The sequence below is a fragment of the Oncorhynchus clarkii genome, chromosome 3, assembly GCF_045791955.1.
Source record: "Oncorhynchus clarkii lewisi isolate Uvic-CL-2024 chromosome 3, UVic_Ocla_1.0, whole genome shotgun sequence".
NCBI lineage: Eukaryota > Metazoa > Chordata > Actinopteri > Salmoniformes > Salmonidae > Oncorhynchus > Oncorhynchus clarkii.
Window position 1 is genome coordinate 44,711,727 of NC_092149.1, and position 27,681 is coordinate 44,739,407.

Below are 27,681 nucleotides of genomic sequence, written 5' to 3' on the forward strand. Positions count from 1 at the left end.
GAGTTTCCTTGCGGAGTTTAAGTGACACTACTGCTGCAGAAGAAGCCGCGTAGCTAGCTACTACTAGGGAGTACATTTTCACAAGATAATGATACGCTTTCATTTGTAAAAAGCATTCGGACAATTACAATGAATCTCGACAGACTTCGAAAACGTGTACGACACTACATTGATCAGGTAAGAAATGTAGCTACCTAGACTAGGTCTTGATAAGAATCGAGGTAGCTAACGTTAGATAGCTAAATTAGGTTACCGCTGTCAGATTGGAAAAAATGTATTGCTCCTGCTAGCTAAGTAAATGGGCTAGGTACTGTTCAGAATGACACGTCTACAGGAACGTTATCCAGCTGTGTAAGGTTATATTTGCGATAGCATAATGTAAATAGAACTTGCCAACTTGTTGTCGATAAAAAAAGAGAAAAAGTAACCCAATATTTACCTGGGTTTCCAACGGGTGTAAATTAATCATAGTGGGCATAGCGAGGTCCTACTGGCGCTTTCTAGCATTTATTTGCCTATTTCCGTTAAGGAACGCCAAGCGAGGGTGTGCAATAACTCAATTCGCCATAGTACTTCTAAACAACGTAATTTTAAAAATGTTTTTGGTAAAGTCTACAAAACGTAGTCTACACTCTTTGTAACATTCTAGTTTGGAGAACAGGAAACTGTACTGAGATCAAATGTGCAGAATGTTGGACAAAATCCATCTCGCTCCATTTTCACTCAACTGCCAGCCACTGGGCTTCCTGCCATCACCATATTTGGTGGTGAGTGGAAATGCCAACCGGATGCTTCAGATTTATGCGGCTCATTGTTCGATCTGTGTTGTAGTCCTAAAAAATGGAAATGAGTAACCTCTGGTTCGTTTGGCTATTCCTATGCGGGTTTGGGATAAATGCTGAAAATAAGGTCTGAGCTTAACACAGGTTTGGGAGATCTATTATGTTTTGTTCTGAGATATCAGTCAATTAACGTTACCTTTTATGAATTAGCTAGTAGCTAGTTAGCCACCCTGCTTGTGCTTGCTACTAAGTCAGTGGCTTGAGCTAGCTACTATGTACTTGGAGGTTAGCAACATTATATCAGGGCTAGCTAACTTGTTTCAGTGAGTGTTGACAGCCCCTGACAGTGTCAGTTTCATACTTGTAGTAAACACATTCAGAATGTTTGGTTTCATGCTGCCTTCCCTGTCTGTTTTGTTTGCAGCAACAGTATCAAAGTGCTCTATTTTGGGCAGATAAGATTGCATCCCTGTCACATGGTGAGTGATCTTTCTGATTGATGAGATGTAACAAATGCTTTGTGTTCATCTGGCTAGTTAGTATAAAATGTTAGTTGGTAGGGTATCTAACGGAGGTGATGCCTTTTTCCTGTCCTTGCAGAAGACCCCCAGGATATCTACTGGCTAGCACAGTGCCTTTACCTCACCTCTCAGTACCATAGAGCCTCCCATGCCCTCCGCTCACGTAAACTAGATAAGGTAAGACCACCTGGTTGGCTTCCCCCAATTTGTTGCAATGGGGCATGCAGGTAGTTTGGGTGCCTCCCTGTTCTACACGTCTCACTGAGGGGCCCTCATGCACTAGCATGCAGAAGGACTAATGACATGTTGGATACTCTGCATATTCTGACTTGTCATTATGAGTCTGTCCAGTCTATACGTTACTCTTCTATGTAGCTTTCATTACTTTGTGCCATCCAGAGTATGCCTTTGATATTTTTGATAGAAGAAGCATTGTACTGGGTGTGCGGCATGTCCTTGGTGATCTGAACTAGAGCTCGACCGATTAATCGGAATGGCCGATTAATTAGGGCCAATTTCAAGTTTTCATAACCATCGGAAATCGGTATTTTTGGGTGCCAATTTGCCTTTTTTTTAATAAAAAAAAAAAAAATAAATATTTATTTGTACTTTTATTTTTATACCTTTTATTTAACTAGGCAAGTCAGTTAAGAACACATTCTTATTTTCAATAACGACCTAGGAACAGTCGGTTAACTGCCTTGTTCAGGAGCAGAACGACAGATTTTCACCTTGTCAGCTCGGGGGCTCCAATCTTGCAACCTTATAGTTAACTAGTCCAACGCAATAACGACCTGCCTCTCTCTCGTTGCACTCTACAAGGAGACTGCCTGTTACGCGAATGCAGTAAGCCAAGGTAAGTTGCTAGTTAGCATTAAACTTATCTTATAAAAAACAATCAATCATAATCACTAGTTAACTACACATGGTTGACGATATTACTAGATATTATCTAGCGTGTCGTGCGTTGCATATAATCTGACTGAGCATACAAGTATCTGACTGAGCGGTGGTAGGCAGAAGCAGGCGCGTAAACATTCATTCAAACAGCACTTTAGTGCGTTTTGCCAGCAGCTCTTCGTTGTGCGTCAAGCATTGCGCTGTTTATGACTTCAAGCCTATCAACTCCCGAGATGAGGCTGGTGTAACCGAAGTGAAATGGCTAGCTAGTTAGCGCGCGTTAATAGCGTTTCAAACGTCACTCACTCTGAGCCTTCTAGTAGTTGATCCCCTTGCTCTGCATGGGTAACGCTGCTTCGATGGTGGCTGTTGTCGTTGTGTTGCTGGTTCGAGCCCAGGGAGGAGCGAGGAGAGGGACAGAAGCTATACTGTTACACTGACGATACTAAAGTGCCTATAAGAACATCCAATAGTCAAAGGTTAATGAAATACAAATGGTATAGAGGGAAATAGTCCTATAATTCCTATAATAACTACAACCTAAAAGTTGGGAATATTGAAGACTCATGTTAAAAGGAACCACCAGCTTTCATATGTTCTCATGTTTTGAGCAAGTAACTTTTACTTTCTTCTCCAACACTTTGTTTTTGCATTATTTAAACCAAATTGAACATGTTTCATTATTTACTTGAGGCTAAATTGATTTTATTGATGTATTAAGTTAAAATAAGTGTTCATTCAGTATTGTAGTAATTTTCCTTATTTTGGGTTTTTTGGTCCTCCAATAATCGATATCGGTATCGGCGTTGAAAAAAATCACAATCGGTCAACCTCTAATCTGAAAAATTGTTGTCAGTCAGCTTGTTCCTAATATTTATCTTTCATTTCAGTTGTATGGCGCTTGTCAATATCTTGCTGCTAGGTGCCACGTGAGTATTAATCTTAGGCTACTTCTTGTGATGAAATATACCTGTTCAAACTCCACGATCCCAAGGGTCAATCCACTTAAATTCAATTACTTTTCTACAGTATCCCTTTTGATTTAAACATATCCTTTCAAACATGTTTGCCCATGAAATGAGTGGTCAGAACGTGACTTCTTGGACCTTTATGCCAAAACATGTAGAAGATAAAGGTGTTCAAAGTTGACGCATTTTGCATACCCCACCATATTGTGAGACATGTCTTCATTGCTGAAAAATATAAACATTTGACTTTGATATTATTTGAAACCTTACACACAGTTGTCTAACTATTTTCTCATTTATTAAAAAAGTGTATTTTAACAATTACCGCAAAGGATCTAAAATTGCGTAAACTACGATTTTTTTCATATTCTCGTATGTTATAGCTTAGACCCTATTTTACATCATCGGAGGTTTTTATGTTGTGCCGCCATTGGTTGAGACACAACATGCTCATGTAACCATTGGATGTTATTTTTATCATATAAATATAATGAATAGAATGGACCTATCCCTTCAGATCACTGCAATTTTACTGAACTTGAATAGAACAAAAATAAGTTGATGCTGGATAGTAAATAATGCTGGAAAAGCCTTTGTGCAAACAAACTTCCAGAAGTAATCAAGGCACTCTCATGTAGTGGCTAAATCAAATCAAATCAAATTTTATTTGTCACATACACATGGTTAGCAGATGTTAATGCGAGTGTAGCGAAATGCTTGTGCTTCTAGTTCCGACAATGCAGTAATAACAAGTAATCTAACTAACAATTCCAAAACTACTGTCTTGTACACAGTGTAAGGGGATAAAGAATATGTACATAAGGATATATGAATGAGTGATGGTACAGAGCAGCATAGGCAAGATACAGTAGATGGTATCGAGTACAGTATGTACAAATGAGATGAGTATGTAAACAAAGTGGCATAGTTTAAAGTGGCTAGTGATACATGTATTACATAAGGATACAGTCGATGGTATAGAGTACAGTATATACGTATGCATATGAGATGAATAATGTAGGCTAAATAACATTATATAAGGTAGCATTGTTTAAAGTGGCTAGTGATATATTTACATCATTTCCCATCAATTCCCATTATTAAAGTGGCTGGAGTTGAGTCAGTGTCAGTGTGTTGGCAGCAGCCACTCAGTGTTAGTGGTGGCTGTTTAACAGTCTGATGGCCTTGAGATAGAAGCTGTTTTTCAGTCTCTCGGTCCCAGCTTTGATGCACCTGTACTGACCTCGCCTTCTGGATGATAGCGGGGTGAACAGGCAGTTGCTCGGGTGGTTGATGTCCTTGATGATCTTTATGGCCTTCCTGTGACATCGGGTGGTGTAGGTGTCCTGGAGGGCAGGTAGTTTGCCCCCGGTGATGCGTTGTGCAGACTCACTACCCTCTGGAGAGCCTTTATTGTTTTTACAGTTTATGCATAGCAGGAATAAAAAAATACTATGCAGCATCAACTTTGTTCTGTAGTATTTCATCCCATGATCAAAGAGCACCTCATGGATTAACTATCAACCAAATACGCATTCCTTTCCTGTGTCTCTTATTGAAAAATGTACATTTTAAGTGACATTTTAAATTCTGGCCACCGGTCCACTTTCTGTCCAATGTCAACTTAAATGGTTATGTCTATTCTATTATCTATTTCTATGATTTCAATAGGTTTCCAATGAACAGTAAAACAGTAAAACAACAGATTCCTATTCAAGTCAACATTCTCTGATGTGTGGACCTCCAAGTGTCTTTGTGGTATCGTTTAAAATTTAAAATGGTTGTACATTTATCAGCCAAAACATGACACCCCACCCTGTATTCAATAGTATGTTATGTCTCAACCGATGGCGGGCACAACAAACCTCAGATGTAAAATAATCTAAGCTACAACATGCATTGGGGTTTACACATTTTTGGATAATCAAAAAATGTATAGAAAAATTCTAGAAAGAAAATGGTTTCACAACCCTGTTTTGTAAGCTTTTAAATGGTATCAATCTCAACCGTTAATGTCTCATGGTATGCAAAATGGGTCAACTTTAAAGCACTTTTTATCTCTTGAATATTTTTACATTCATGTACAAAAACCCACAACCCTCAATTTCCCAACACCATACTCTTAACTGAGCTGCGCCATTGGAAGCACTAACCTAGTGTTTGTGTTTTGTGCAGTATGCTGCCAAAGAGTTCCAGCAGGCCTTAGACATCCTGGACATGGAGGAGCCAACCAGCAAGAAGCTGCTGGACCGGAGTGTCAAAGAGAACAGGATACAAGAGTCAGACTGGGAGATGACCCCTGCCTCTGTGAGTCTCAGCTTTGACATAGTAGGGTCCCATGTATTTTTGTGGCCCTGTAATTCCACGTTTGTGGTCTTTCAATGGGATTTTCCAGTCTCTTCATATTTATGGTGTTGTGATTACAGGTTAACTTGTTAGATACTGTACTGTAGGTGACTGAGGCAGAGATTGAATACCATGTTGCCATGTCAAAGACCCTTTGGCTGAATTTTTATGATTTTGTTCCTTTCTAAGCTATAATAATGTCCTTTTGTCATTCTCACCATCATATTATTAAAGGGGTCCTGTCATTCACCCGGTAGCCACATCACCTGCCATATTCATACAAAACTCATGTGTGGGTCTTTTTTTGAATGTCAGAGTCCTCTCGAGTTTTCCGACTGATGTTGCTTTAGTGGTTCTGACCCCTTGTGGTCCCTTTAACGTCTTTCTTTTTCAGATCAACAGTTCCATCTGCCTGTTGCGGGGGAAGATCTATGATGCCATGGACAACCGGCCTCTGGCCACGTCCAGCTACAAAGAGGCCTTGAAACTGGATGTGTACTGCTTTGAAGCCTTCGACCTTCTAACATCCCACCACATGCTGACCGCTCAGGAAGGTGAGGCCAGAGCAAGACTTGGAACAGAAACAGACTTAAGGGGACTGTCGAATCAAAAAATAAGAGTAACATTTTTTGCACGTGTGCATCAGAAGTAATGTACAGGGATGCGAACTTGTCACTTTTTGGAGATATTTGCAGTTTTGATCTCAAAATGTAGGTCCTCCACTGGAATCGTGTAGATCTGTCAGAAAAAAACCCGCTAGCTCAATGGGGTTTAAATCTGGAGACTGTGCTGGCTATTCCATGATTTGAAGCCTACCATGTTGTTATTTTCTTCTAAGGTAGTTCTGACAGCCTGGAGGTATGTTTTGGTGCATTATCTTGCTGTAGGATGAACCCCTGACAACTAGGTGGACACCAGAGGGTATTGCATGGTGCTGCAAAATGATGTGGTAGACATTTTGGTTCTGGGTGCCACCCACTCTGTGCAAGTCACCGACTCTGGATACACGCTTCCTCCTCCATGTGGAACCATCCTTTCGCCCACAATATGGCGTAGAAAAACCCTGCATGATGAACCAAAGATTTTGATTAATAGTTCCAGAACACCGTCCAGTCTTCAGTAGTCCACTGGCGGTGCATCATGGCCCAGGCAAGCCTCTTTTTCTTATTTTGCCATCTTAGCAATGGCTTCCTTACTGCAACTTGACCTGTCAAACTTGCAGCTCAAAGTCTTCTCTTCACAGTTGAGACTAAGACAGCTGCGCCACTCGGGAGCCCTAAGGCACTGCATCTCAGTGCTAGAGGTGTCACTACAGACCCTGGTTCGATGCCAGGCTGTATCACAATCGGCCGTGATTGGAGTCCCATAGTGCTTTGCACAATTGGCCCAGCGTAGTTGAGGTTTGGCTGGGTTGAATTTGTTCTTAAAACTTCTTCGGGATCGGTGTCCCGTCCTAGGGACGGTTGAGCAAATGTAGGCTAATGCGACTAGCATGAAGTTCTAAGTAACAAGAGAATTTCCCAGGACATAGACATATCTGATATTGACAGAAAGCTTAAATTCTTGTTAATCTAACTGCACTGTCCAATTTACAGTAGCTATTACAGTGAACGAATACCATGCTATTGTTGGAGAGTGCATAATTTTGAACATGAAAAGTTATTAATTAACAAATTAGGAACATTTGGGCAGTCTTGAGACAAACATTAACAGAAATGCAATGGTTCATTGGATCAGTCTTAAACGTTGCACATACTGCCATCTAGTGGCCAAAATCAAAATTTCACCTGGGCTGGAATAATACATTATGGCCTTTCTCTTGCATTTCAAAGATGATGGTACAAAAAAAATACAAAATAATGTGTTTTTTTCCTTATCTTTTGCCAGATCTATTGTTATATTCTCCTACATTCCTTTCACATTTCCACAAAGTTTTTTTCTTTCAAATGGTACCACGAATATGCATATCATTACTTCAGGGCCTTAGCTATAGGCAGTTAGATTTCAGTATTTCATTTTAAGCAAAAAATTGGGGGAAAAGGGGCGGATCCTTAAGAGGTTCTGTAACCGACTTGCCTAGTTAAATAAATGTAAATACATTTGCTTGCTTCGACCAGTGTTAAGCTGTGCTTGAAGCTGTTGCACTGTGAGCCACCTATCATGCAAGCTGTTAAATCTCAAACAATACTGTCCAAATAATGCTTAAGAGGGTGTATGTAGTAACTAGAGGTCGACCGATTAATCGGAATGGCCGATTTAATTAGGGCCGATTTTTCAAGTTTTCTTAACAATCGGAAATCAGTATTTTTGGATGCCGATTTTTGCCTTTTTTTTTTATTAGATTTTTTTTAACAACTTTATTTAACGAGGCAAGTCCGTTAAGAACACATTCTTATTTTCAATGACGGCCTAGGAACGGTGGGTTAACTGCCTTGTTCAGGGGCAAAACGACAGACCTAACCCTACCTTGTCAGCTCAGGGATTCAATCTCGCAACCTTAGTTAACTTGTCCAATGCTCTAACCACCTGCCTCATGAGGAGCCTGCCTGTTAAGCGAATGTAGTAAGAAGCCAAGGTAAGTTGCTAGCTAGCATTGAACTTATCTTATAAAAAACAATCAATCAATCATAATCACTAGTTATAACTAACTACACATGGTTGATGATATTACTAGTTTATCTAGCGTGTCCTGCGTTGCATATAATCGATACGGTGTGCATTTGCGAAAAAGGACTAGTTGCTCCAACGTGTACCTAACCATAAACATCAATGCCTTTCTTACACGGAAGTATATATTTTTAAACCTGCATATTTAGCTAAAAGAAAGGTTAGCAGGCAATCTTAACCAGGTGAAATTGTCACTTCTCTTGTGTTCATTGCACGCAGAGTCAGGGTATTTGCAACAGTTTGGGCTGCCTGGCTCATTGCGAACTAATTTGCCAGAATTTTACGACATTATGACATAACATTGAATGTTGTGCAATGTAACAGCAATATTAAGACTTAGGGATGCCATCCATTAGATAAAATACGGACCGGTTCCGTATTTCACTGAAACTATAATTTCGAAAACAAAACGTTTATTGTTTATGGATTCGACCATATTAATGACCTAAGGTTCGTATTTCTGTGTGTTATGTTATAATTAAGTATGATTTGATAGAGCAGTCTGACTGAGCGATGGTAGGCACCAGCAGGCTCGTAAGCACTCATTCAAACAGCACTTTAGTGCGTTTTGCCAGCAGCTCTTCGCAATGCTTCAAATGTCACTTGCTCTGAGACTTGGAGTAGTTGTTCCCCTTGCCCTGCATGGGTAACGCTGCTTCCAGGGTGGCTGCTGTTGTGTTCCTGGTTCGAGCCCAGGTAGCGGCTAGGTGAGGGACGGAAGCTTATACTGTTACACTGGCAATACTAAAGTGTATAAAGGTATATGAAATACAAATCGTATAGAGAAATAGTCCTATAATTCCTATAACTACAACCTAAAACTTCTTACCTGGGAATATTGAAGACTAATTTTAAAAGGAACCACCAGCTTTCATATGTTCTCATGTTCTGAGCAAGGAACTTAAACGTTAGCTTTCTTACATGGCACATATTGCACTTTTACTTTCTTCTCCAACACTTTTTTTTTGCATTATTTAAACAAAATTGAACATGTTTCATTGTTTATTTGAGGTATTTGATGTATTATATTAAGTTAAAATAAGAGTTAATTCAGTATTCTTGTAACTGTCATTATTACAAATAAATTAAAAAAATTGGCCGATTTAATCGGTAACGGCTTTTTTGGTCCTCCAATAATCGGTATCGGCGTTGAAAAATCATAATCGGTTGACCACTAGTAGGAACACAGTCTGTTCCAACACTGCTTTTATACAGACAGAGGTTTTGTAAGTAGTCAACAAAAGTTGGGACACCTGTAGGAATTGTTAGCATCAACTTTCAAGGCTTAATTTACTTCAATTGCTGCAGAACAGCTGTACATTGTTTTTCTGTAACCTAAACTTTTTTAAATTTATTAACCTCTGGCAGCTTACTGCTTATCTTTGTACCATTTCAGGTTATTCATTGGACTTGAACTGCTTAAATTTCAAAACTGGAAAAATGGGGGTGTTCTAAAACTTTTGGGCGTTTTTGTGTGATTTATATATATTTGTATTTTTTATTGATAACTTTTTTTTTTGCTTCTTGGGCCCCCATGGGCCTTGGCCTGGTATCACATTGTTAGTAAAATGTTGGTATTGTGACAACCCCACTCTGATAATGTATACAGATTTTGTGTGTGTTTCTGTGCCCCTTTTTGGGCCCTTACCAGTTTGCATCCCTGAAATATAGGTATGTATGTTGCTTTGTTTTATGCCATTAATGGTTAATAGATGTGTCTGTAGGGTAAATGTATTACATTTTTCCCAAACCCCTTATTTTGAAGACCTTTTGTCATTTTTGTGTTTGTAGAAAAGGACTTCCTGGACTTGCTTCCTTTGAGCCAACAGTGCACAGAGGAAGAAGACAAATTACTTCACTTCCTGTTTGAGAATAAATTGAAGAAGGTACGTCCACTGTTATCCTCCATGTCAGGACATCAGTTGAGTTCAGATTCCTATGTTAAGTTTCAGTATTTTACATTTGTCATGTGCAATGTTGATCACTATGTTGTTTCTTTGTTGGAATACACAGGTCATCATGTCACTTTGGATTTTGCCCTATAGTTCAGAATGAACCATATGATTATTTTCTAAATATTACAATCACTCATATTTGGTTAATATTGGTTGTCTACAGTTGCCCCTAACAATGCCGATAATCTCTCTGATTTTACTAAAGTTACGTGGTCATTTGTCTCAAATTAGAGTTGATGGTGCTTTTGTTCCAATTTCACATTTGTTTCCCCCTCGCTTTCTCCACTTTTTTTTCTCCATCCATCCATCCTTTCCTCTTTCCTTCCCTCAGTATAACAAACCCAGTGATATGGTGGTCCCAGAGATGGTCAACGGTCTCCAGGACAATTTGGACGTGGTGGTCTCCCTTGCTGAGAGGCATTATTACAACTGTGACTTCAAAATGTGCTACAAACTCACTTCCATGTAAGTTTGGTAACTAACCGCTGGCCCACCTTAACCTTTTTACTACAAATTGAGATTTGTTGGCAGTCTGCAAGCGTTAACTGGCCAATCTTAACTTGTTGTGATATTCGTATAGGTTTGTTAGTGGAATATTCTCGGCTCGGCTCAGTTGTGTAAAAAGGATATACATTTCACACGCATCATTTGGTCCTGTCTGTAAAACGTGAATGTTTTGTGTTTCTTCAAGGGTGATGGTGAAAGACCCATTCCATGCCAACTGTCTACCTGTTCATATAGGAACACTGGTGGAACTCAGCAAAGCAAATGGTAAGACCGTTGAAGCTCTTAAGTTTGGTTATTCATACATGTGAAAGATACATTTAACATCTGAATGTGTACCATGATTCTCCTCTTTTTACTACCACAGAACTGTTTTACCTTTCGCACAGGCTTGTGGACTTGTATCCCAACAACCCAGTAAGTATAATCCCTGCCCTATATAGTGCAAAGTGTTGCCTGCTCTGCTATGAATACACCCTCCCCCATCTTGCCATTCCACATATCCAAGCTCTGATTGGTACGGTATGTTTTCTTTTGTGTGTATTTTATTTTTTGACTATTAGACAAATGGTAAACGTTGTTTTCATCCAGGTCTCTTGGTTTGCTGTGGGATGCTACTATCTAATGGTTGGTCACAAAAATGAACACGCGCGTAGATATCTCAGGTACCAGATATCATGTTTTTCTTATCACCAAGTGTATTTTATATTCAGCAGTCAGACATTGATATTGTAAATTAAAATATTTTGATTCACTTGCTGCTGAATCAAATCTACAAATTTCAAAGTATTATAAAAAAAACATAATTGATTATCATTCACTCAGACTAGAATATCTCTCTTATTTACACTATGTTCCTTATGCTCTCTCCCACAGCAAGGCGACCACTCTGGAGCGGACGTACGGTCCGGCATGGATCGCCTACGGTCACTCGTTTGCAGTGGAGAGTGAACACGACCAGGCCATGGCTGCCTACTTCACTGCTGCTCAACTGATGAAGGGGTATGTACTGTTATTGTACCCAGACACAACACCACACATCCACAGAACAGGTCTGTCACGTGCTGAAAAGCAATATTGAACATGAACACATTTGTTAGCGTCTGTTCAAAGATGTATCTTGCTAAAAGCAGGTGTGCCTTAGTCATTGAAAACATGTAATGTACAGTATCATAACAAATATATAATAGCATGTACCTTCACAACCTTGCCCATTAGACTTGACCCCTAACCCTTGCTCTCATCTCTCTTGTCCAGATGTCATCTCCCCATGTTGTACATAGGGCTGGAGTACGGTCTTACAAACAACTCTAAACTGGCCGAGCGCTTCTTCAGCCAGGCCCTGAGCATAGCACCAGAAGACCCCTTTGTCATGCATGAGGTGGCCGTTGTGGCCTTTCAGAATGGAGAGTGAGTCACACACACAAATACATAGAGATAATGTGTATGCAAACACCCACACATTGGGAAAACGTACATATGTGCATACTCACACACGTACACCCAAGAGGATATATAGCATACACTGTAATACCCTCACGTGCTCACATACTACACTGAGTGTACAAAGCATTAGGAACACCTCCCTAATATTGAGTTTCTACCCCTGTTACCCTCAGAACAGCCTCAATTTGTCGGGCATGGACTCTACATGGTGTCGAAAGCAGTCCACAGGGATGCTGGCCCTTGTTGACTCCAATGCTTTCCACATTTGTGTCAAGTTGGCTGGATGTCCTTTGGGTGGTGGACCATTCTTGGGACACACAGGAATCTGTTGAGCGTGAAAAACACAGCTGTGTTGCAGTTCTTGACACACACAAACCGGTGCACCTGGGCACCTACTACCATACCGTGTTCAAAGACACCTTAAATATTTTGTCTTGCCCATTCACCCTCTGAAGGGCACACACCCGCAATCCGTGTCTCAATTGTTTCAAGGCTTAAAAATCTTTCTTTAAACTGTCTCCTTCCCTTCATCACTGATTTATGAAGTGGATTTAACAAGTGACATTAAAAGGATCAAAGCTTTCACCTGGTCAGTCTATGTCATGGAAATACATTTAACAAACTCTGCAATACACTTGAGGGCTCTCATCATAGCCATTAGCAAATGGGTTAGAAGAGTGTTCTCCTAACGATGGGTTTAAACCCACAGGTAGGGCCACGAATGATTTGGTTTGGGTCGTGACGATAAACATGGATTCTGCCTATTTATTGAGGTTTAGCTGCACCTGGCCACGCCTCCATCATAGTTGCTGGAACCGTGCCGGAAAGGACCATTTGTAAAGAAAAAATCTGTGCTGGCACCGTATGGTTCGGGTTGACACTATAGTGTGTGTGAAAGGGTACTTAAGCCTTATTTTTTTTATTTGTTCATGTGTTGGGTTTGATTGTGCTGAAATGTGCTCAATTCTGCCATTTTCAGCTGGAAAACAGCCGAGAAGTTGTTCCTGGACGCAATGGACAAGATCAAAGCCATTGGGAATGAGGTAGCTGATCCTTTGACTCGACTAACTCTAGCCCCACATGTACCGTGTCATACGCCATTCTTACATTTTTTTTTTAGAACTTCTTAAGAAGAACTGGCAGCCAGTGTGGTAGCTGTGTGTTTTATTTTCAATGCAAAAATTCCTCTTTTAGTAAAAGTTGTGTTTTCTTCCAGGTAACAGTGGACAAGTGGGAGCCACTCCTGAACAACCTGGGTCACGTATGTCGAAAACTGAAGTGAGTATAAAGATCCTCCGCAAGTATTTACTCATCAGGACACCAGAGGGGTATGTCACGAAGCAGGATGGGGTTGCGAGCTCACTTTGGTTTATTCTGAATTCAACTTGGGATAACTATTGTCATGAAGGGGTCAACACCTTTTAGCCAGGTAAATTACTAGGGTAACTGTTGGACTCTGGGTTTTCCATGTGCGACATGCACACGCAGTTACAAGCCTGGTTTGAATTAGTGGAAGCTGTTGGATAAATATCCACCTTTGTGAACTGGAATGTGGTGTTAACTGAAGCTAGTTAGCCTAAACTAATCCAGAATATTTCTAGTTGGCTTGTGACACACCCCTTTTGAGGGGATGGAACTGAACAGAATGGAAGTTCTGACTGGCATATGCAGTATCTCTGTATCTCCTATGACATCATTGTTGTTGTCCTGTCCTTGTTCTCATCTCACTTATAAGTTCAGGATTAGGTAGTTAGACAGGCAGGCATTTCTCTGTTGTCTCCCAGGTACCTGATAAAGCATTGTTAAAGGACAGGGATCCAAACATTTTCCTGAGTGGTATTTCAGGAGGAGAGTCTGAGGTGATGAAAGGGAAAAAAAGAAAGAAGAAATGTGTCTTTGTTGGAAATGGAATACTGTAGAATCACCAGGAAATACGTTCAAACTGATTTAAATGTAAGAAATATTTTCCCATTCATAATGGAGAGAAATGTAAGCAAGGCTTGAAGTTATTGATTTATTCAAACACATCTGTTTAGGCTTCTTACAGTCAATTGGCAGTCTACAAATGATTTGTAATTATGTTCTGGCCCCCAGACCATCCGCTGAAAAATAAAATCGGCCTGCGGCTGAATCTAGTTGATGATCCCTAACTTACTGTATCTATCTTTTTCTTTCTCCTCGCACTATTTTCAAAGACACGCATTTGCTCTTCTCCAGTCCTTCTGTATAAGTAGGAATCATTGAGTATTAATGCACAGATCTGTTAATGAATAATGCATAGTAGCCACTAAGCAGATCTAGAGAGGCTTTGCAGTGCAAGTGGCTGTTTTGAAAATGTTTGGGTACTTCATATCTAAAGGGGCACCTTTGGAAATCCACACCTTGCAGTTAATGCGTGTTTTTATTTTAATGAAGGCTTCTTAACAGGATTGCAGTGTTCACTGATCTATTAAATTAATCAGTTGGTAAAGCCCTGCAAACAACATGCACATGGTTCCGTAATTGATTTGTTCAAGAGATGATGGGATGTTTTCCTATGTGGTGACTTTGATTATGGTAAAATATTGAGCCATTAATTGAACCTGAGTGGAGTGAGAGGCAGGGTTTGCAGTTTTGGGACTATTCAATTGGTTCCATTGTGCCAATCTCAATCAAGAACTGCTAATAATTATAATATTAATAATTAATTTCTTTGGAAATCACTTCTCACACCCAAGGTGCAAATTATTATTTTTTTGTATATATACTTCTGTTCAAAAGTTTGGGGTCACTTAGAAATTTCCAGGTTTTGAAAGAAAAGCTTTTTTTTTTTTTGTCCATTAAAATATCAAATTGATCAGAAATACAGTGTAGACATTGTTAATGTCCTAAATGTCTATTGTAGCTAGAAACTGCAGATTTTTAATGGAATATCTACATAGGAGTACAGAGGCCCATTTATCAGCAACAATCACTCCTGTGTTCCAATGGCACATTGTGTTGGCTAATCCAAGTTTATCATTTTAAAAGGCTCCTGCGTTGTCTTCGCTGTGTTCTTGGGTCGTTGTCCTGTTGGAAAGTGAACCGTCACCCAAGTCTGATAACCTGCTGCAGAGCACTTAGGACTTCAAGGACCTCTCTGTACTTTCTCCGTTCATCACTCCCTCTCTTGACTAGTCTCCAAGTCCCTGTCGCTGAAGAACATCCCCACAGCATGATGCTGCCACCATCATGCTTCACCGTAGGGACGGTGCCAGGTTTCCTCCAGACGTGACGTTTGGCATTCAGGCCAAAGGGTTCAATCAAACTCCAAGTGGGCTGTTGTGGCTTTTGCTGAGGAGTGGCTTCCATCGTGAATTGCTACAGAGATGGTTGTCCTTCTGGAAGGTTCTCCCATCTTCACAGAGGAACTCTGGAGCTCTGTCAGTGACCATTGGGTTCTTGGTCACCATCCTGACCAAGGCCCTTCTTCCCTTAAAGCTCAGTTTGGCCAGGCGGCCAGATCTAGGAAGAGTCTAGGTTGTTCCAAACTTCTTCCATTTAAGAATGATGGAGGCCACTGTGTTCTTGGGACTTTCAGTGCTGCAGAAATGTTTTGGTACCTTTCTCCAGATCTGTGCTTCGACACAATCCTGTCTCGGAGCTCTACAAACAATTCCATCGACCTCGTGGCTTGGTTTTGCTCTGAAATGCACTGTCAAGGGGGGGGACCATTTTTTTTATAGACAAGTGTGTGGACATGATTTTGGAAAGGCAATCAATTGAATTTACCACAGGTGGACTCAAATAAAGTTGTAGAAACATCTCAAGGGTGATCAATGGAAACAGAATATACCGGAGCTCAATTTCGAGTTTCATATCAAAGGGTCTGAATGCTTATGTAAAAAGGTATTTCTGTTTATTTGTTAATACATTTGCAATAGTTTCTAAACTTGTTTTCACTTTGTCATTATGGGTATTATGTGGAGATTGAGATGTTTTATTTAATCCGTTTTAGAATAACGCTGTAAACAAATGTTGAGAAAGGGAAGGGGTCTGAATACTTTCTGAATGAACTGTAGTGTAGCTTGTTTATGCACTTGGCAGATGCGCCAACAAACAGGGCGTTTACAATAGTCCAGACGGGATGAAATAAAGGCGTGGATGAGTCGATCAGCCTAAGGTTGTGATAGTATAGGTCGTAACCTGGCAATGTTCTGTAGATGGAAAATGAGACTTTGGTCACACTGGATGTGGGCCTCAAACGAGAGCATACTGTCATATCACACCCAGGTTGCAAACCTCACTGAAGGGGAGGATCTTGACACCATCACTATTGAGGCTGTAGCTGCTGATATTTATGATGGTGTGAGTGCCAATCTGTCTTTTTGCAGTTTAGTCTAGTGGTTAGAGCGTTGGGCCAGTAACCGAAAGGTTGCAAGATCGAATCCCAGAGCTGCCAAGGTAAAAATCTGCCGTTCTGCCCCTGAACAAGGCAGTTAACCCACTGTTCCTAGGCCGTCATTGAAAATAATAAGAATTTGTTCATAACTTACTTGCCTAGTTAAAGGTTTAAAAAAAATAAATGAAAAAAAATAAACTCAACTGCATCCACGCATTGATGTCCTGCAGGCAGCTTACCAGGAATGGAGTGTGTAGCTTTTTCTAAATAGAAAAGTATTGGACTGGCCGCATAAGTGTTTATTCGGGTCCAAACAGTAAAAATAAAATAAAGTTTTGACACATTCAGGGGATTTTATTTTTAATATTTTCTACATTGTAAAATAATAGTGAAGACAAACTATGAAATAATACATGGAATCATGTAGTAACCAGAAGTGTCCAACAAATCAAAATATATTTGAGATTCTTCAAAGTAGCCACCCTTTGTCTTTGATGACAGCTTTGCACACTCTTGGCATTCTCTCAACCAGCTTCACCTGGACTGCTTTTCCGTCCTTCTTGAAGGTGTTCCCACATATACTGAGCACTTGTTGGCTGCTTTTCCTTCAATCTGCGGTCCCAATCATCTCAATTGGGTTGAGGTTGGGTGCTTGTGGAGGCCAGGTCATCTGATGAAGCACTCCATCACTCTCCTTATTGGTCAAATAGCCCTTACACAGCCTGGAGGTGTGTGTTGGGTCATTTTCCTGTTGAAAAACAAATAATAGTCCCACAAAGCGCAAACCAGATGGGATGGTGTATCGCTGCAAAATGCTGTGGTAGCCATGCTGGTTATGCATGCCTTGAATTCTAAATAAATCACTGACCTTGTCACCAGCAAGGCACCAGCAAGGCACCATCACACCTCCATGCTTCACGGTGGGAACCACCCGTTCGGAGATCATCTATTCTGCGTCTCACAAAGACATGGCGGTTAGAATCAAAAATCTCAAATTTGGACTCCTCAGACCAAAGGACAGATTTTGACCGGTCTAATGTCCATTGACCTTGTTGCTTGGCCTAAGCAAGTCTCTTCTCATTATTGGTGTTCTTTTAGTAGTGGGTTCTTTGCAGTAATTTGACCTTGAAGGCCTGATTCACACAGTCTACTCTGAAAAGTTGTTGAGATGTCTGTTACTTTAACTCTGTGAAGCATTTATTTGGGCTGCAATTTCTGAGGCTGGTAACTCTAATGAACCCAGAGGTAACTCTGGGTCTTCCTTTCCTGTGGCGGTCCTCATGAGAGCCAGTTTCATCGTAGTGCTTGATGGTTTTTGCGAATGCACTTGGAAGAAACTTGTTCTGGATTGACTGACCTTCATGTCTTTTAAATTAAAGACTGACTGTCATTTCTCTTTGCTTATTTGAGCTGTTCTTGCCATAATATGGACTTGGTATTTTACCAAATAGTGTTATCGTCTGTATAACCCCCCTACCTTGTCACAACACAACTGATGGGCTCAACCGCATTAAGAAGGAAAGAAATTCCACAAATGTACTTTTAACAAGGCGCACCTGTTAATTTAATTGCTTTTTCCCACCTTTTATTTAACCAGGTAGGCTAGACCTGGCCAAGATAAAGCAAAGCAGTTCGACACATACAGCAACACACATGGAATAAACAAACACAATCAATAATACAGTAGAAAAAAAGTATATATACAGCATGTGCAAATGAGGTAGGATAAGAGCGGTAAAGGCAATAAATAGGTCATGGTGGCGAAGTAATTACAATATAGCAATTAAACACTGGAATGGTAGAATGTGCAGAAGATGAATGTGCAAGTAGAGATACTGGGGTGCAAAGGAGCAAGTTGAATGAATAAATACAGTATTGGGATGAGGTAGCTTGGATAGGCTATTTAGAGATGAACTATGTACAGGAGCAGTGATCTGTGAGCTGCTCTGACCGCTTGTGCTTAAAGCTAGTGAGGGAGATATGAGTCTCCAGATTTAGTGATTTTATTTTTTTTGTAGTTTGTTCCAGTCATTGGCAGCAGAGGCGGCCAAAGGAAGAATTGGCTTTGGGGGTGAACAGTGAGATATACCTTCTGGAGCGCGAGCTACGGATGGGTGCTGCTATGGTGACTAGTGAGCTGAGATAAGGCGGGGCTTTACCTAGCAGAGACTTGTAGATGACCAGGATCCAGTGGGTTTTGCGACGCGTATGAAGCGAGGGCCAGCCAACGTGAACGTACAGGTCGCAGTGGTGGGTAGTATATGGGGCTTGGGTGACAAAATGGATGGCACTGTGATAGACTGCATCCAATTTGTTGAGTAGAGTGTTGGAGGCTATTTTGTAAATGACATCGCTGAAGTCGAGGATCGGTAGGATGGTATGTTTGGCAGCGTGAGAGAAGAATGCTTTGTTGCGAAATAGGAAGCCAATTCTAGATTTAATTTTGGATTGGAGATGTTTAATGTGAGTCTGGAAGGAGAGTTTACAGTCTAACCAGACACCTAGAATATGTGGACAACTTAAAATACCTAAGTCAGAACCGTCCAGAGTAGGTGCGGGCAGCGATCAGTTGAAGAGCTTGCATTTAAGAGCAGTTGGAGGCCATGGAAGGAGTGTTGTATGGCATTGAAGCTCATCTGGAGGTTAGTTAACAGTGTCCAAAGAATGGCCAGATGTATACAGAATGGTGTCATCTGCGTAGAGGTGGATCAGAGAATCACGAGCAGCAAGAGCAACATCATTGATATATACAGAGAAGAGTCATTGAGTCAGAATTGAACCCTGTGGCACCCCCATAGAGACCGCCAGAGGTCCGGACAACAGGCCCTCCGATTTGACACACTGAACTCTATCAGAGAAGTAGTTGGTGAACCAGGCGGGGCAATCAATTGAGAAACCAAGGCTGTTGAGTCTGCCAATAAGAATGTTGTGATTGACAGTCATGAAGCTGGTTGAGAGAATGCCAGGAGTGTGCAAGGCTGTCATCAAGGCGAAGGGTGGCAACTTTGAAGAATCTCGTATATAAATATATTTTTTGGTTACTAAGTGATTCCATATGTGCTATTTTATAGTTTTGACATCTTAAATATTATTTTACAATGAGTAAAAAAAATAAAGAAAAACCCTTGAATGACTTGGTGTGCCCACCTTTGACTGGTACTTATAAACTCGTCCCTTTTTCAGGACCCTGTCTTTCAAAGATAATTCGTAAAAATCCAAATAACTTCACAGATCTTTATTGTAATAAATGGTTTTAACACTGTTTCTCATGCTTGTTCAATAAACAATTAATGAACATGCTCCTGTGGAAAGGTCGTTGAGACAGTTATGAAAACGTAGGACACTATAGAGGCCTTTCTACTGACTGCTCATCTTTTCCTCTTTCTTTTTAGCTTAAAAAAACTCCCTTGCAGATGACAAGCATATCCATAACACGATGCAGCCACAACCATGTTTGAAAATATGAAGAGTGGTACTCGGTGATGTTCGATTTGCCCCAAACATAACACTTTGTATTCAGGAAATTGTTAATTTCTTTGACCACATATTTTACAATTTTATTTTAGTGCCTTATTGCAAACAGGATGCATGTTTTGCAATAAAAAAAATGTATTCTGTCATTTGGGTTAGTATTGTGGAGTAACTACAATGTTATTGATCCGTCCTCAGTTTCCTCCTATCACAGCCGTTCAACTCTAACTGTTCTAAAGTCACCATTGGCCTCATGGTGAAATCCCTGGATGGTTTCCTTCCTCTCCTGCAGCTGAGTTAGGAAAGATGCCTGTATCTTTGTAGTGAATGGGTTTAGGATACACTATCCAAAGTGTAATTAATACCATGCTCAAAGTGATATTCAGTGTCTGCTTAAAAAATTGGAAAACCTCCCTGATCTTTGTGGTTGAGTCTTTGTTAGAAATTCACTGCTCGACTGGGGGACCTTACAGTTATCTTTACGAGGTAGTCATTCAAAAATCATGTTAAACACTTGCACACACCGTGAGTCCATTCAAAATAACTTTATTTAGGCTTGTCATAAGGGGTTGAATACTTGACTCAAAACATTTCAGTTTTACATTTTTTATTCATTTGTAAAAATGTCAAAACAATTCCACTTTTACATTATGGGTGTGCCAGTGACACTCAATTTAATATTTTTTAAATTCAGGTTATAACAAAAAAAATTGTAAAAAGTCAAAGGGGTATAAATACCATGCTCATTGGGCTGATGCCAAGTCTGTGAGACCAAGACCTCTATCAGCAATGATGTCATTCAGTAGTAAGCCTTTGTTTATGGGATCTTGCATTTAAAAGCCCCAGTTGACTTACTTTGGAAGTTGCCTGAGGCACAGCATGCAGAACTGTCCAGTGTCCTTTATCATCCACCTCCGGTGTGCATGATGTACTGTGTTGTATTGAACTGGGCAGTGTATACAATAGACTTACAATTTGTTTGTTCTTTAGTCTACCACCCCATTATCCTTGCGGTCTGCATTTTTTTCTGGAGGATCCCGTATAGGCTTTTCTTCAGTTTCCTGCACAGGTTTTCTTTTCAAATGTTCCAAAACATCTGAGGAATCCTTGGGTGTAGTGAATGATAGTTCCAGCCTTTGGTCCCATTTCTGTATCTTTTGGTCCAGCCTTTGGTCCTGTAGATGGGAGACAAGATGATGATGATGATAAACCTTTTTTTTTTATATAATAACACTGGATTTGTGCAGTAAAATGTGTTGTGTTACAAGGTCAGCCATAGTAGTACAGAGCCCCTAGAGCAAAAAATATTTTCCTTGTCAGTTTGGATATTCAAAGCTTTCAGTTACTAGCCCAATACTCTAACCGCTAGGCTATTTATCACCCTAGGATCCTAGGAGGATTGGAGCTGATATTTAAATCCAAACAACTACAGTTGAAGTCAGAAGTTGACATACATCTTAGCCAAATCCATGTAAAAATTCCTTGTCTTAGGTCAGTTAGGATCACCACTTTATTTTAAGAATGTGAAATGTCAGAATAATAGTAGAGTGGTTTATTTCAGCTTTTATTTCTTACATCACATTCCCAGTGGGTCAGAAGTTTACATACACTCAATTAGTATTTGGTAGCATTGCCTTTAAATTGTTTAACTTGGGTCAAATGTTTCGGGTAGCCTTCCACAAGCTTCACACAATAAGTTTGGTTAATTTTGGCCCATTCCTCCTGACAGAGCTGGTGTAACTGAGTCAGGTTTGTAAGGCCTCCTTGCTCGCACACACTTTTTTAGTTCTTCCCATAAATTTTCTATAGGATTGAGGTCACAGCTTTGTGATGGTCACTCCAATACCTTCAGTCAATCAAATGTATTTATAAAGCCCTTCTTACATTAGCTGATATCTCAAAGTGCTGTACAGAAACTCAGCCTAAAACCCCAAACAAGCAATGCAGGTGTAGAAGCACGGTGGCTAGGAAAAACTCCCTAGGAAGGCCAGAACCTAGAGAGGAACCCGGCTATGAGGGGTGGCCAGTCCTCTTCTGGCTGTGCCGGGTGGAGATTATAACAGAACATGGCCAAGATGTTCAAATGTTCATAGATGACCAACAGGGTCAAATAATAATAATAATAATAATAATCAGTGGTTGTCGAGGGTGCAACAGGTCAGCACCTCAGGAGTAAATGGTCCTGGTGCTCAGGTCCTCAGAGAGAGAGAAAGAAAGAAAGAAAAAGAGAGGAAAGAGCGAATTAGAGAGAACATACTTACATTCACACAGGACACCGGATAAGACAGGAGAAATACTCCAGATATAACAGACTGATCCTAGCACCCCGACACAAACTACTGCAGCATAAATACTGGAGGCTGAGACAGGAGGGATTGGGAGACACTGTGGCCCTGTCTGACGATACCCCCGGACAGGGCCAAACAGGCAGGATATAACCCCACCCACTTTGCCAAAGCACAGCCCCCACACCACTAGAGGGATATCTTCAACCACCACCTTGACTTTGTTGTCCTTAAGCCATTTTGCCACAACTTTGGAAGTATGCTTGGAGTCATTATCTATTTGGAAGATCCATTTGCTACCAAGCTGTCAGCTGTTGTACCCCATCAGAACCCATAATACATGCTTGTTTCACTCCATTGTTTGTGAATAAATGTAAAACTAAACAAGCAACACTAGAAAGCCTCAACATGGTTTAAACTATAACTTGTAAAACATTATTGGTCAGTCCTTCCATTATTGGTATCCATAGCTCTGTCTATGAATTTGAGTGCTTACATTTCTCCAGCTCTATCGCTCAGCATATTTATTATTTAGACTTCTAATTGCTGTTCTAAGGATTAAGTTTGCAAGAGTAAATTACCAAGGCTGCCACTAGGCGCCATGGCAACTATGGAACAATATCAAAAATAAAACAAATACTTTTTTTTACCTAGTTCTGATAGGGAAGGTATTGTTTGGTTACATCCTTTTTTTGGCTCTCTGAACCCACCCAGCCCAGGCAGTACTCTTTATTTGGCTCTGGTCATTAGAGAACTGTCCAATTGGTTGTTTTGTTCTGTCCTCCAATAGGAAGTATGTCCAGGCGTTGGAGTACCACCGCCAGGCCTTGGTTCTCATCCCCCAGCACGCGTCAACCTACTCCGCTATCGGATATGTGCACAGCCTCATGGGAGACTTCGAGAGCGCCATCGACTACTTCCACACGGTACTGTTTATTTTTTGTTGTCCGTTTTTATTTACATTTTAAATCCATAGACACAGTGACACGTTGAATAAATATTGCAGTGCATTTCAATGTTATTACAGCAATTGATGTGAGTTTTTTGCTTCTTTTTCTGACAGGCACTCGGTCTTAAGCGAGATGACACGTTTTCTGTGACGATGCTCGGCCACTGCATTGAGATGTACATTGGCGATACGGATGCCTACATAGGTAAAACTTCCTACATAGGTAAAATGACTTCCTTTGCAACCCACGCTAAAACAGATTTGCGACAATCATTTGTGGATGCATTTGTTATATTTTTACCTGTAAACATCAATGACTTACAATACATTTAAGTACTGTTGATTTTGCCTTTCTTTTTTGCTTTTTCTGAGTCTTGTTGCCAGTGTGTGCCTTGCCGGCGAATAGTGTTAAGAAATAATGTCGCTTTTTCTGAGGGACACTTTTGGATACTATGTGCATTATGCACTGGGATTGCGACCCGAGCCCCTGTGTCATCTGTTAGAAAGACCCTGCAAGTCAGTGATCCACTGTAAAAGGTTTAATTCTAACAAACAAGAAGAAGAATGAATAGTAGTTGGATGAGTGTATTTTCTATAAAAATGTATCAGAAAATATTAGTAATTTTAAAATGAGTCAACACCATGACAGATGTACAATGGGAATATGCATAATAATTTCAGTCTGGAATGTATACGTTGTTTTAATGTTAAACATTATGGGTGGATTGCAGCGAACAGGCAGAACTTAACGTGCACCTGCAGGTTAGCGCTGGATTTCTTATTTCTTAACATGCTAAAAGAACAGCGGAAAACTAGTAGACCACCAGTCCTGACGTTGTTACGGTGTCAAGCCGGCTTGATACAAGACCTATACACACACACACAAAAGTATGTCGAAACCCCTTCAAATTGGTGGATTCGGCTATTTCAGCCACACCCGTTGCTGATAGGTGTATAAAATCGAGCACAAAGCCTTGCAATTGCCATAGACAAACATTGGCAGTAGAATGGCCTTACTGAAGAGCTCAGTGACTTTCAACATGGCACTGTCATAGTTGTTGTCATATGCCAACAAATCAGTTAAGTCAAATTTCTGCCCTGCTAGAGCTGCCCCGGTCAACTGTAAGTTATGATATTGTGTAGTGGAAACGTCTAGGAGCAACAACGGCTCAGCCACAAAGATGTAGGCCACACAAGCTCACAGAACGGGACAACCGAGTGCTGAAGCGTGTAGCGCGTACAAATTGTCTGTCCTCGGTTGCGACACTCACTAACGAGTACCAAACTTCCTCTGAAAGCAACATCAGCACAAGAACTGTTTATTGGGAGCTTTATAAAATGGGTTTCCGTGGCCGAACAGCCACACACACAAGCCTAAGATCACCATGCCAATGCCAAGCGTTGGCTGGAGTGGTGTAAAGCTCGCCATCATTGGACTCTGGAACAGTGGAAACGCATTCTCTGTAGTGATGAATCACGCTTCACAATCTGACAGGCTGACGGACGAATCTGGATTTTACGGATGGCAGGAGAACGCTACCTGCCCAACTGCATAATGCAAACTGTAAAGTTTGAGGAATAATAGTCTGGGACTGTTTTTCATGGTTCGGGCTAGGCCCCTTAGTTCCAGTGAAGGGAAATCTTAACGCTACAACACAATGATATTCAAGACGATTTTGTGCTTCCAAGGCCCTTTCCTGTTTAAGCATGAAAATGCCCCCTTGCCCGTGAGGTCCATACAGAAATGGTTTGTCGAAATCGGTGTGGAAGAACTTGACTAGCCTGCACAGAGCCCTGACCTCAACCCCATCTACCACCTTTGGGATAAATTGGAACGCTGACTGCGAGCGCGGCCTAATCGCCCAACATCAGTGGTGGACCTCACTAATGCTCTTATGACTGAATGGAAGCAAGTACCCACAGCAATGTTCCAACATTTAGTGGAAAGCCTTCCCAGAAGCGTGGAGGCCGTTCTAGCAGCGACGGGGGAGACCAACTTCATGTTAATGCTCATAATTTTGGAATGAGCAGGTGTCCACATACTTTTGGTCGCGCGTGTGTGTGTGTGTGTGTGTGTGTGTGTGTGTGTGTGTGTGTGTGTGTGTGTCTGTCTAAAGCATTTAATAGTGTATGTGTGTGTGTCTAAATCATTTAATAGTGTATATGTCTTTCAGGAACGGACATAAAAGACAAAGTCCGTGGGACGCTGAGCACCCCGGGGTTGATGAAGATGCTGAACACGTCGACGGAACCCAGTAACGCTCGAACCACGGTTCTTCTGGAGGAGAGCGGCATCATGGCCCTGGAGACGCCGCAGTCCAATCAGGACAAGGCCTCGTTGGACACGCCCCTGCGGAGCTCGCTGCCCCTGGAATGCAACATGTACGAGAGTGACATGATGCTCGAGACCTCGATGTCCGACACCAGCGCGTGATGTCACTGATGATATCATAGTAGTGGCAGGTTGCCTGATCCCAGCCTCGGGACCCATTACCAACCAGACAGTTGGCACTTATCTATAGGTTTCTCGTCGTGTTCCCCTCTTGGGGATTTGAAATGATGGGATTGGAATAGACTAAGCGATGGGGAAGAGGTTAAGGCAGAGCTTTTTAGCATGAATTTGACCTTCAGTCCAATTGGTTTTGTTGGAAAAATATGTCACGCTCAGTACCGTATTGTAAAATATATATTTTTGGGGCTGAATGAATATTGCTCACACTATTTCAATCCTTTCATATTCCCAAGGGAGGTTGAAAGGGACCTGGGGATGTGAGGTGTGGGCTTGGTTTGGATTTGTGCCTCAGGCAGGTAGTCTGAAGACAGTGGGGAAAGCAAAGACATGGTACTCTGATGCTTAACAGAATGAATGCAGCAGTAACTGACTGTGCCCCCTACTCCTGCCCACTAGCAGGAAGGTGTGTTGCTACCTGTGGATTTTTACTCTGAATAAAGAAACAAAAAATGCTGAATGCAAGAGCGTTTTGATGAAAATACTGGTAATACTTACAATAAACCATACGTTTATCTTTTTATATTCTGTTTTTTTTTGTGTGATCATTGCAGTCTTGGTCTGGTTGCTTTAAAAAAAAAATGTTGACACTAATACTTTTCACACTACCAACCATATTTGTATACATCCCAATGCATTTCAATTGCTATAGACATGAATGAAAAAAAATTCTGGTCGTAACTAGTCTTCCACCGTTTAAGCTAGAAACGGAATTCAAACCTTAATGTGGTTTAAACGGCATTCAAACTTTAAAACGTGGTCTGGAATAGGTTGCTTGTATACAGTCGTGGCCAAACGTTTTGAGAATGACACAAATATTAATTTTCACAAAGACTGCTGCCTCAGTTTGTATGATGGCAATTTGCATATACTCCAGAATGATATGAAGAGTGATCAGATGAATTGCAAAGTCCCTCTTTGCCATGCAAATGAACTGAATCCTAAAAAAAAAACATTTCCACTGCATTTCAGGCCTGCCACAAAAGGACCAGCTGACATCATGTCACAGGTGTGAGTGTTGATGAGGACAAGGCTGGAGATCACTCTGTCATGCTGATTGAGTTCCAATAAAAGACTGGAAGCTTCAAAAGGAGGGTGGTGCTTAGAATCATTGTTCTTCCTCTGTCAACCATGGTTAACTGCAAGGAAACACATGCCGTCATCATTGCTTTGCACAAAAAGGGCTTCACAGGCAAGGATTTTGCTGCCAGTAAGATTGCACCTAAATCAACCATTTATCGGATCTTCAAGGAGAGCGGTTAAATTGTTGTGAAGAAGGCTTCAGGGCGCCCAAGAAAGTCCAGCAAGCGCCAGGACCGTCTCCTAAAGTTGATTCAGCTGCGGGATCGGGGCACCACCAGTACAGAGCTTGCTCAGGAATGACAGCAGGCAGGTGTGAGTGCATCTGCACGCACAGTGAGGCTAAGACTTTGAGGATGGCCTGGTGTCAAGAAGTGCAGCAATGAAGCCACTTCTCTCCAGGAAAAACATCAGGGACAGACTGCTGAGGACTGAGGTAAAGTAATTTTCTCTGATGAATCCCCTTTCCGATTGTTTGGGGTATCCGGGAAAAAAGCTTGTCTGGAGAAGACAAGGTGAGCGCGACCATCAGTCCTGTGTCATGCCAACAGTAAAGCATCCTGAGATCATTCATGTGTGGGGTAGCTTCTCAGCCAAGGGAGTGGACTCACTCACAATTTTGCCTAAGAACACAGCCATGAATAAAGAATGGTCCTCGAGAGAAACTTCTCCCAACCATCCAGGAACAGTTTGGTGACGAACAATGCCTTTTCCAGCATGATGGAGCACCTTTCCATAAGGCAAAAGTGATGACTGAGTGGCTCGGGGGAACAAAACATCAATATTTTGGGTTCATGGCCAGGAAACTCCCCAGACCTTAATCCCATTGAGAACTTGTGGTCAATCCTCAAGAGGCGGGTGGACAAACAAACACCCACAAATTTTGACAAACTCCAAGCATTGATTATGCAAGAATGGGCTGCCATCAGTCAGGATGT

The 27,681-nt window shown here is 41.1% G+C and overlaps 1 protein-coding gene across 3 annotated transcripts; it reads left to right on the top strand.

Annotated features, from left to right (window-relative positions):
* LOC139396125 (cell division cycle 16 homolog (S. cerevisiae)) lies at nt 1–26,186 on the top strand. Of its 3 annotated transcripts, none has more exons than XM_071143316.1 (18): nt 1–177; nt 1,207–1,261; nt 1,383–1,480; nt 3,094–3,132; nt 5,347–5,478; nt 5,912–6,071; nt 9,976–10,070; nt 10,471–10,604; nt 10,831–10,910; nt 11,011–11,060; nt 11,235–11,308; nt 11,520–11,645; nt 11,901–12,053; nt 13,069–13,132; nt 13,306–13,367; nt 22,996–23,131; nt 23,269–23,377; nt 25,329–26,186. In XM_071143316.1, exons 1-18 carry the CDS (start codon nt 130–132, stop codon nt 25,586–25,588), a joined length of 1,875 nt encoding a protein of 624 aa, XP_070999417.1. In that variant the 5' UTR covers nt 1–129; the 3' UTR covers nt 25,589–26,186. The 3 variants fall into 3 exon arrangements, with proteins under 3 accessions (XP_070999417.1, XP_070999418.1, XP_070999419.1); XM_071143317.1 differs by having other exon boundaries at nt 13–177; nt 23,269–23,359; XM_071143318.1 differs by lacking the exons at nt 13,069–13,132; nt 13,306–13,367; nt 22,996–23,131; nt 23,269–23,377; nt 25,329–26,186 and adding an exon at nt 12,263–12,683 and having other exon boundaries at nt 31–177.
* The last annotated feature ends 1,495 nt before the right edge of the window (nt 26,187–27,681 follow it).

What these genes read in the sequence shown, in the direction of transcription:
- LOC139396125 (XM_071143316.1), top strand. Translation starts at nt 130, where the DNA reads ATGAATCTCGACAGACTTCGAAAACGTGTACGACACTACATTGATCAG. An exon ending in GGAACTCAGCAAAGCAAATG is followed by an intron (nt 10,911 to 11,010) that starts GTAAGACCGTTG and finishes TTACTACCACAG; the next exon opens with AACTGTTTTACCTTTCGCAC. An exon ending in CACGTATGTCGAAAACTGAA is followed by an intron (nt 13,368 to 22,995) that starts GTGAGTATAAAG and finishes GTCCTCCAATAG; the next exon opens with GAAGTATGTCCAGGCGTTGG.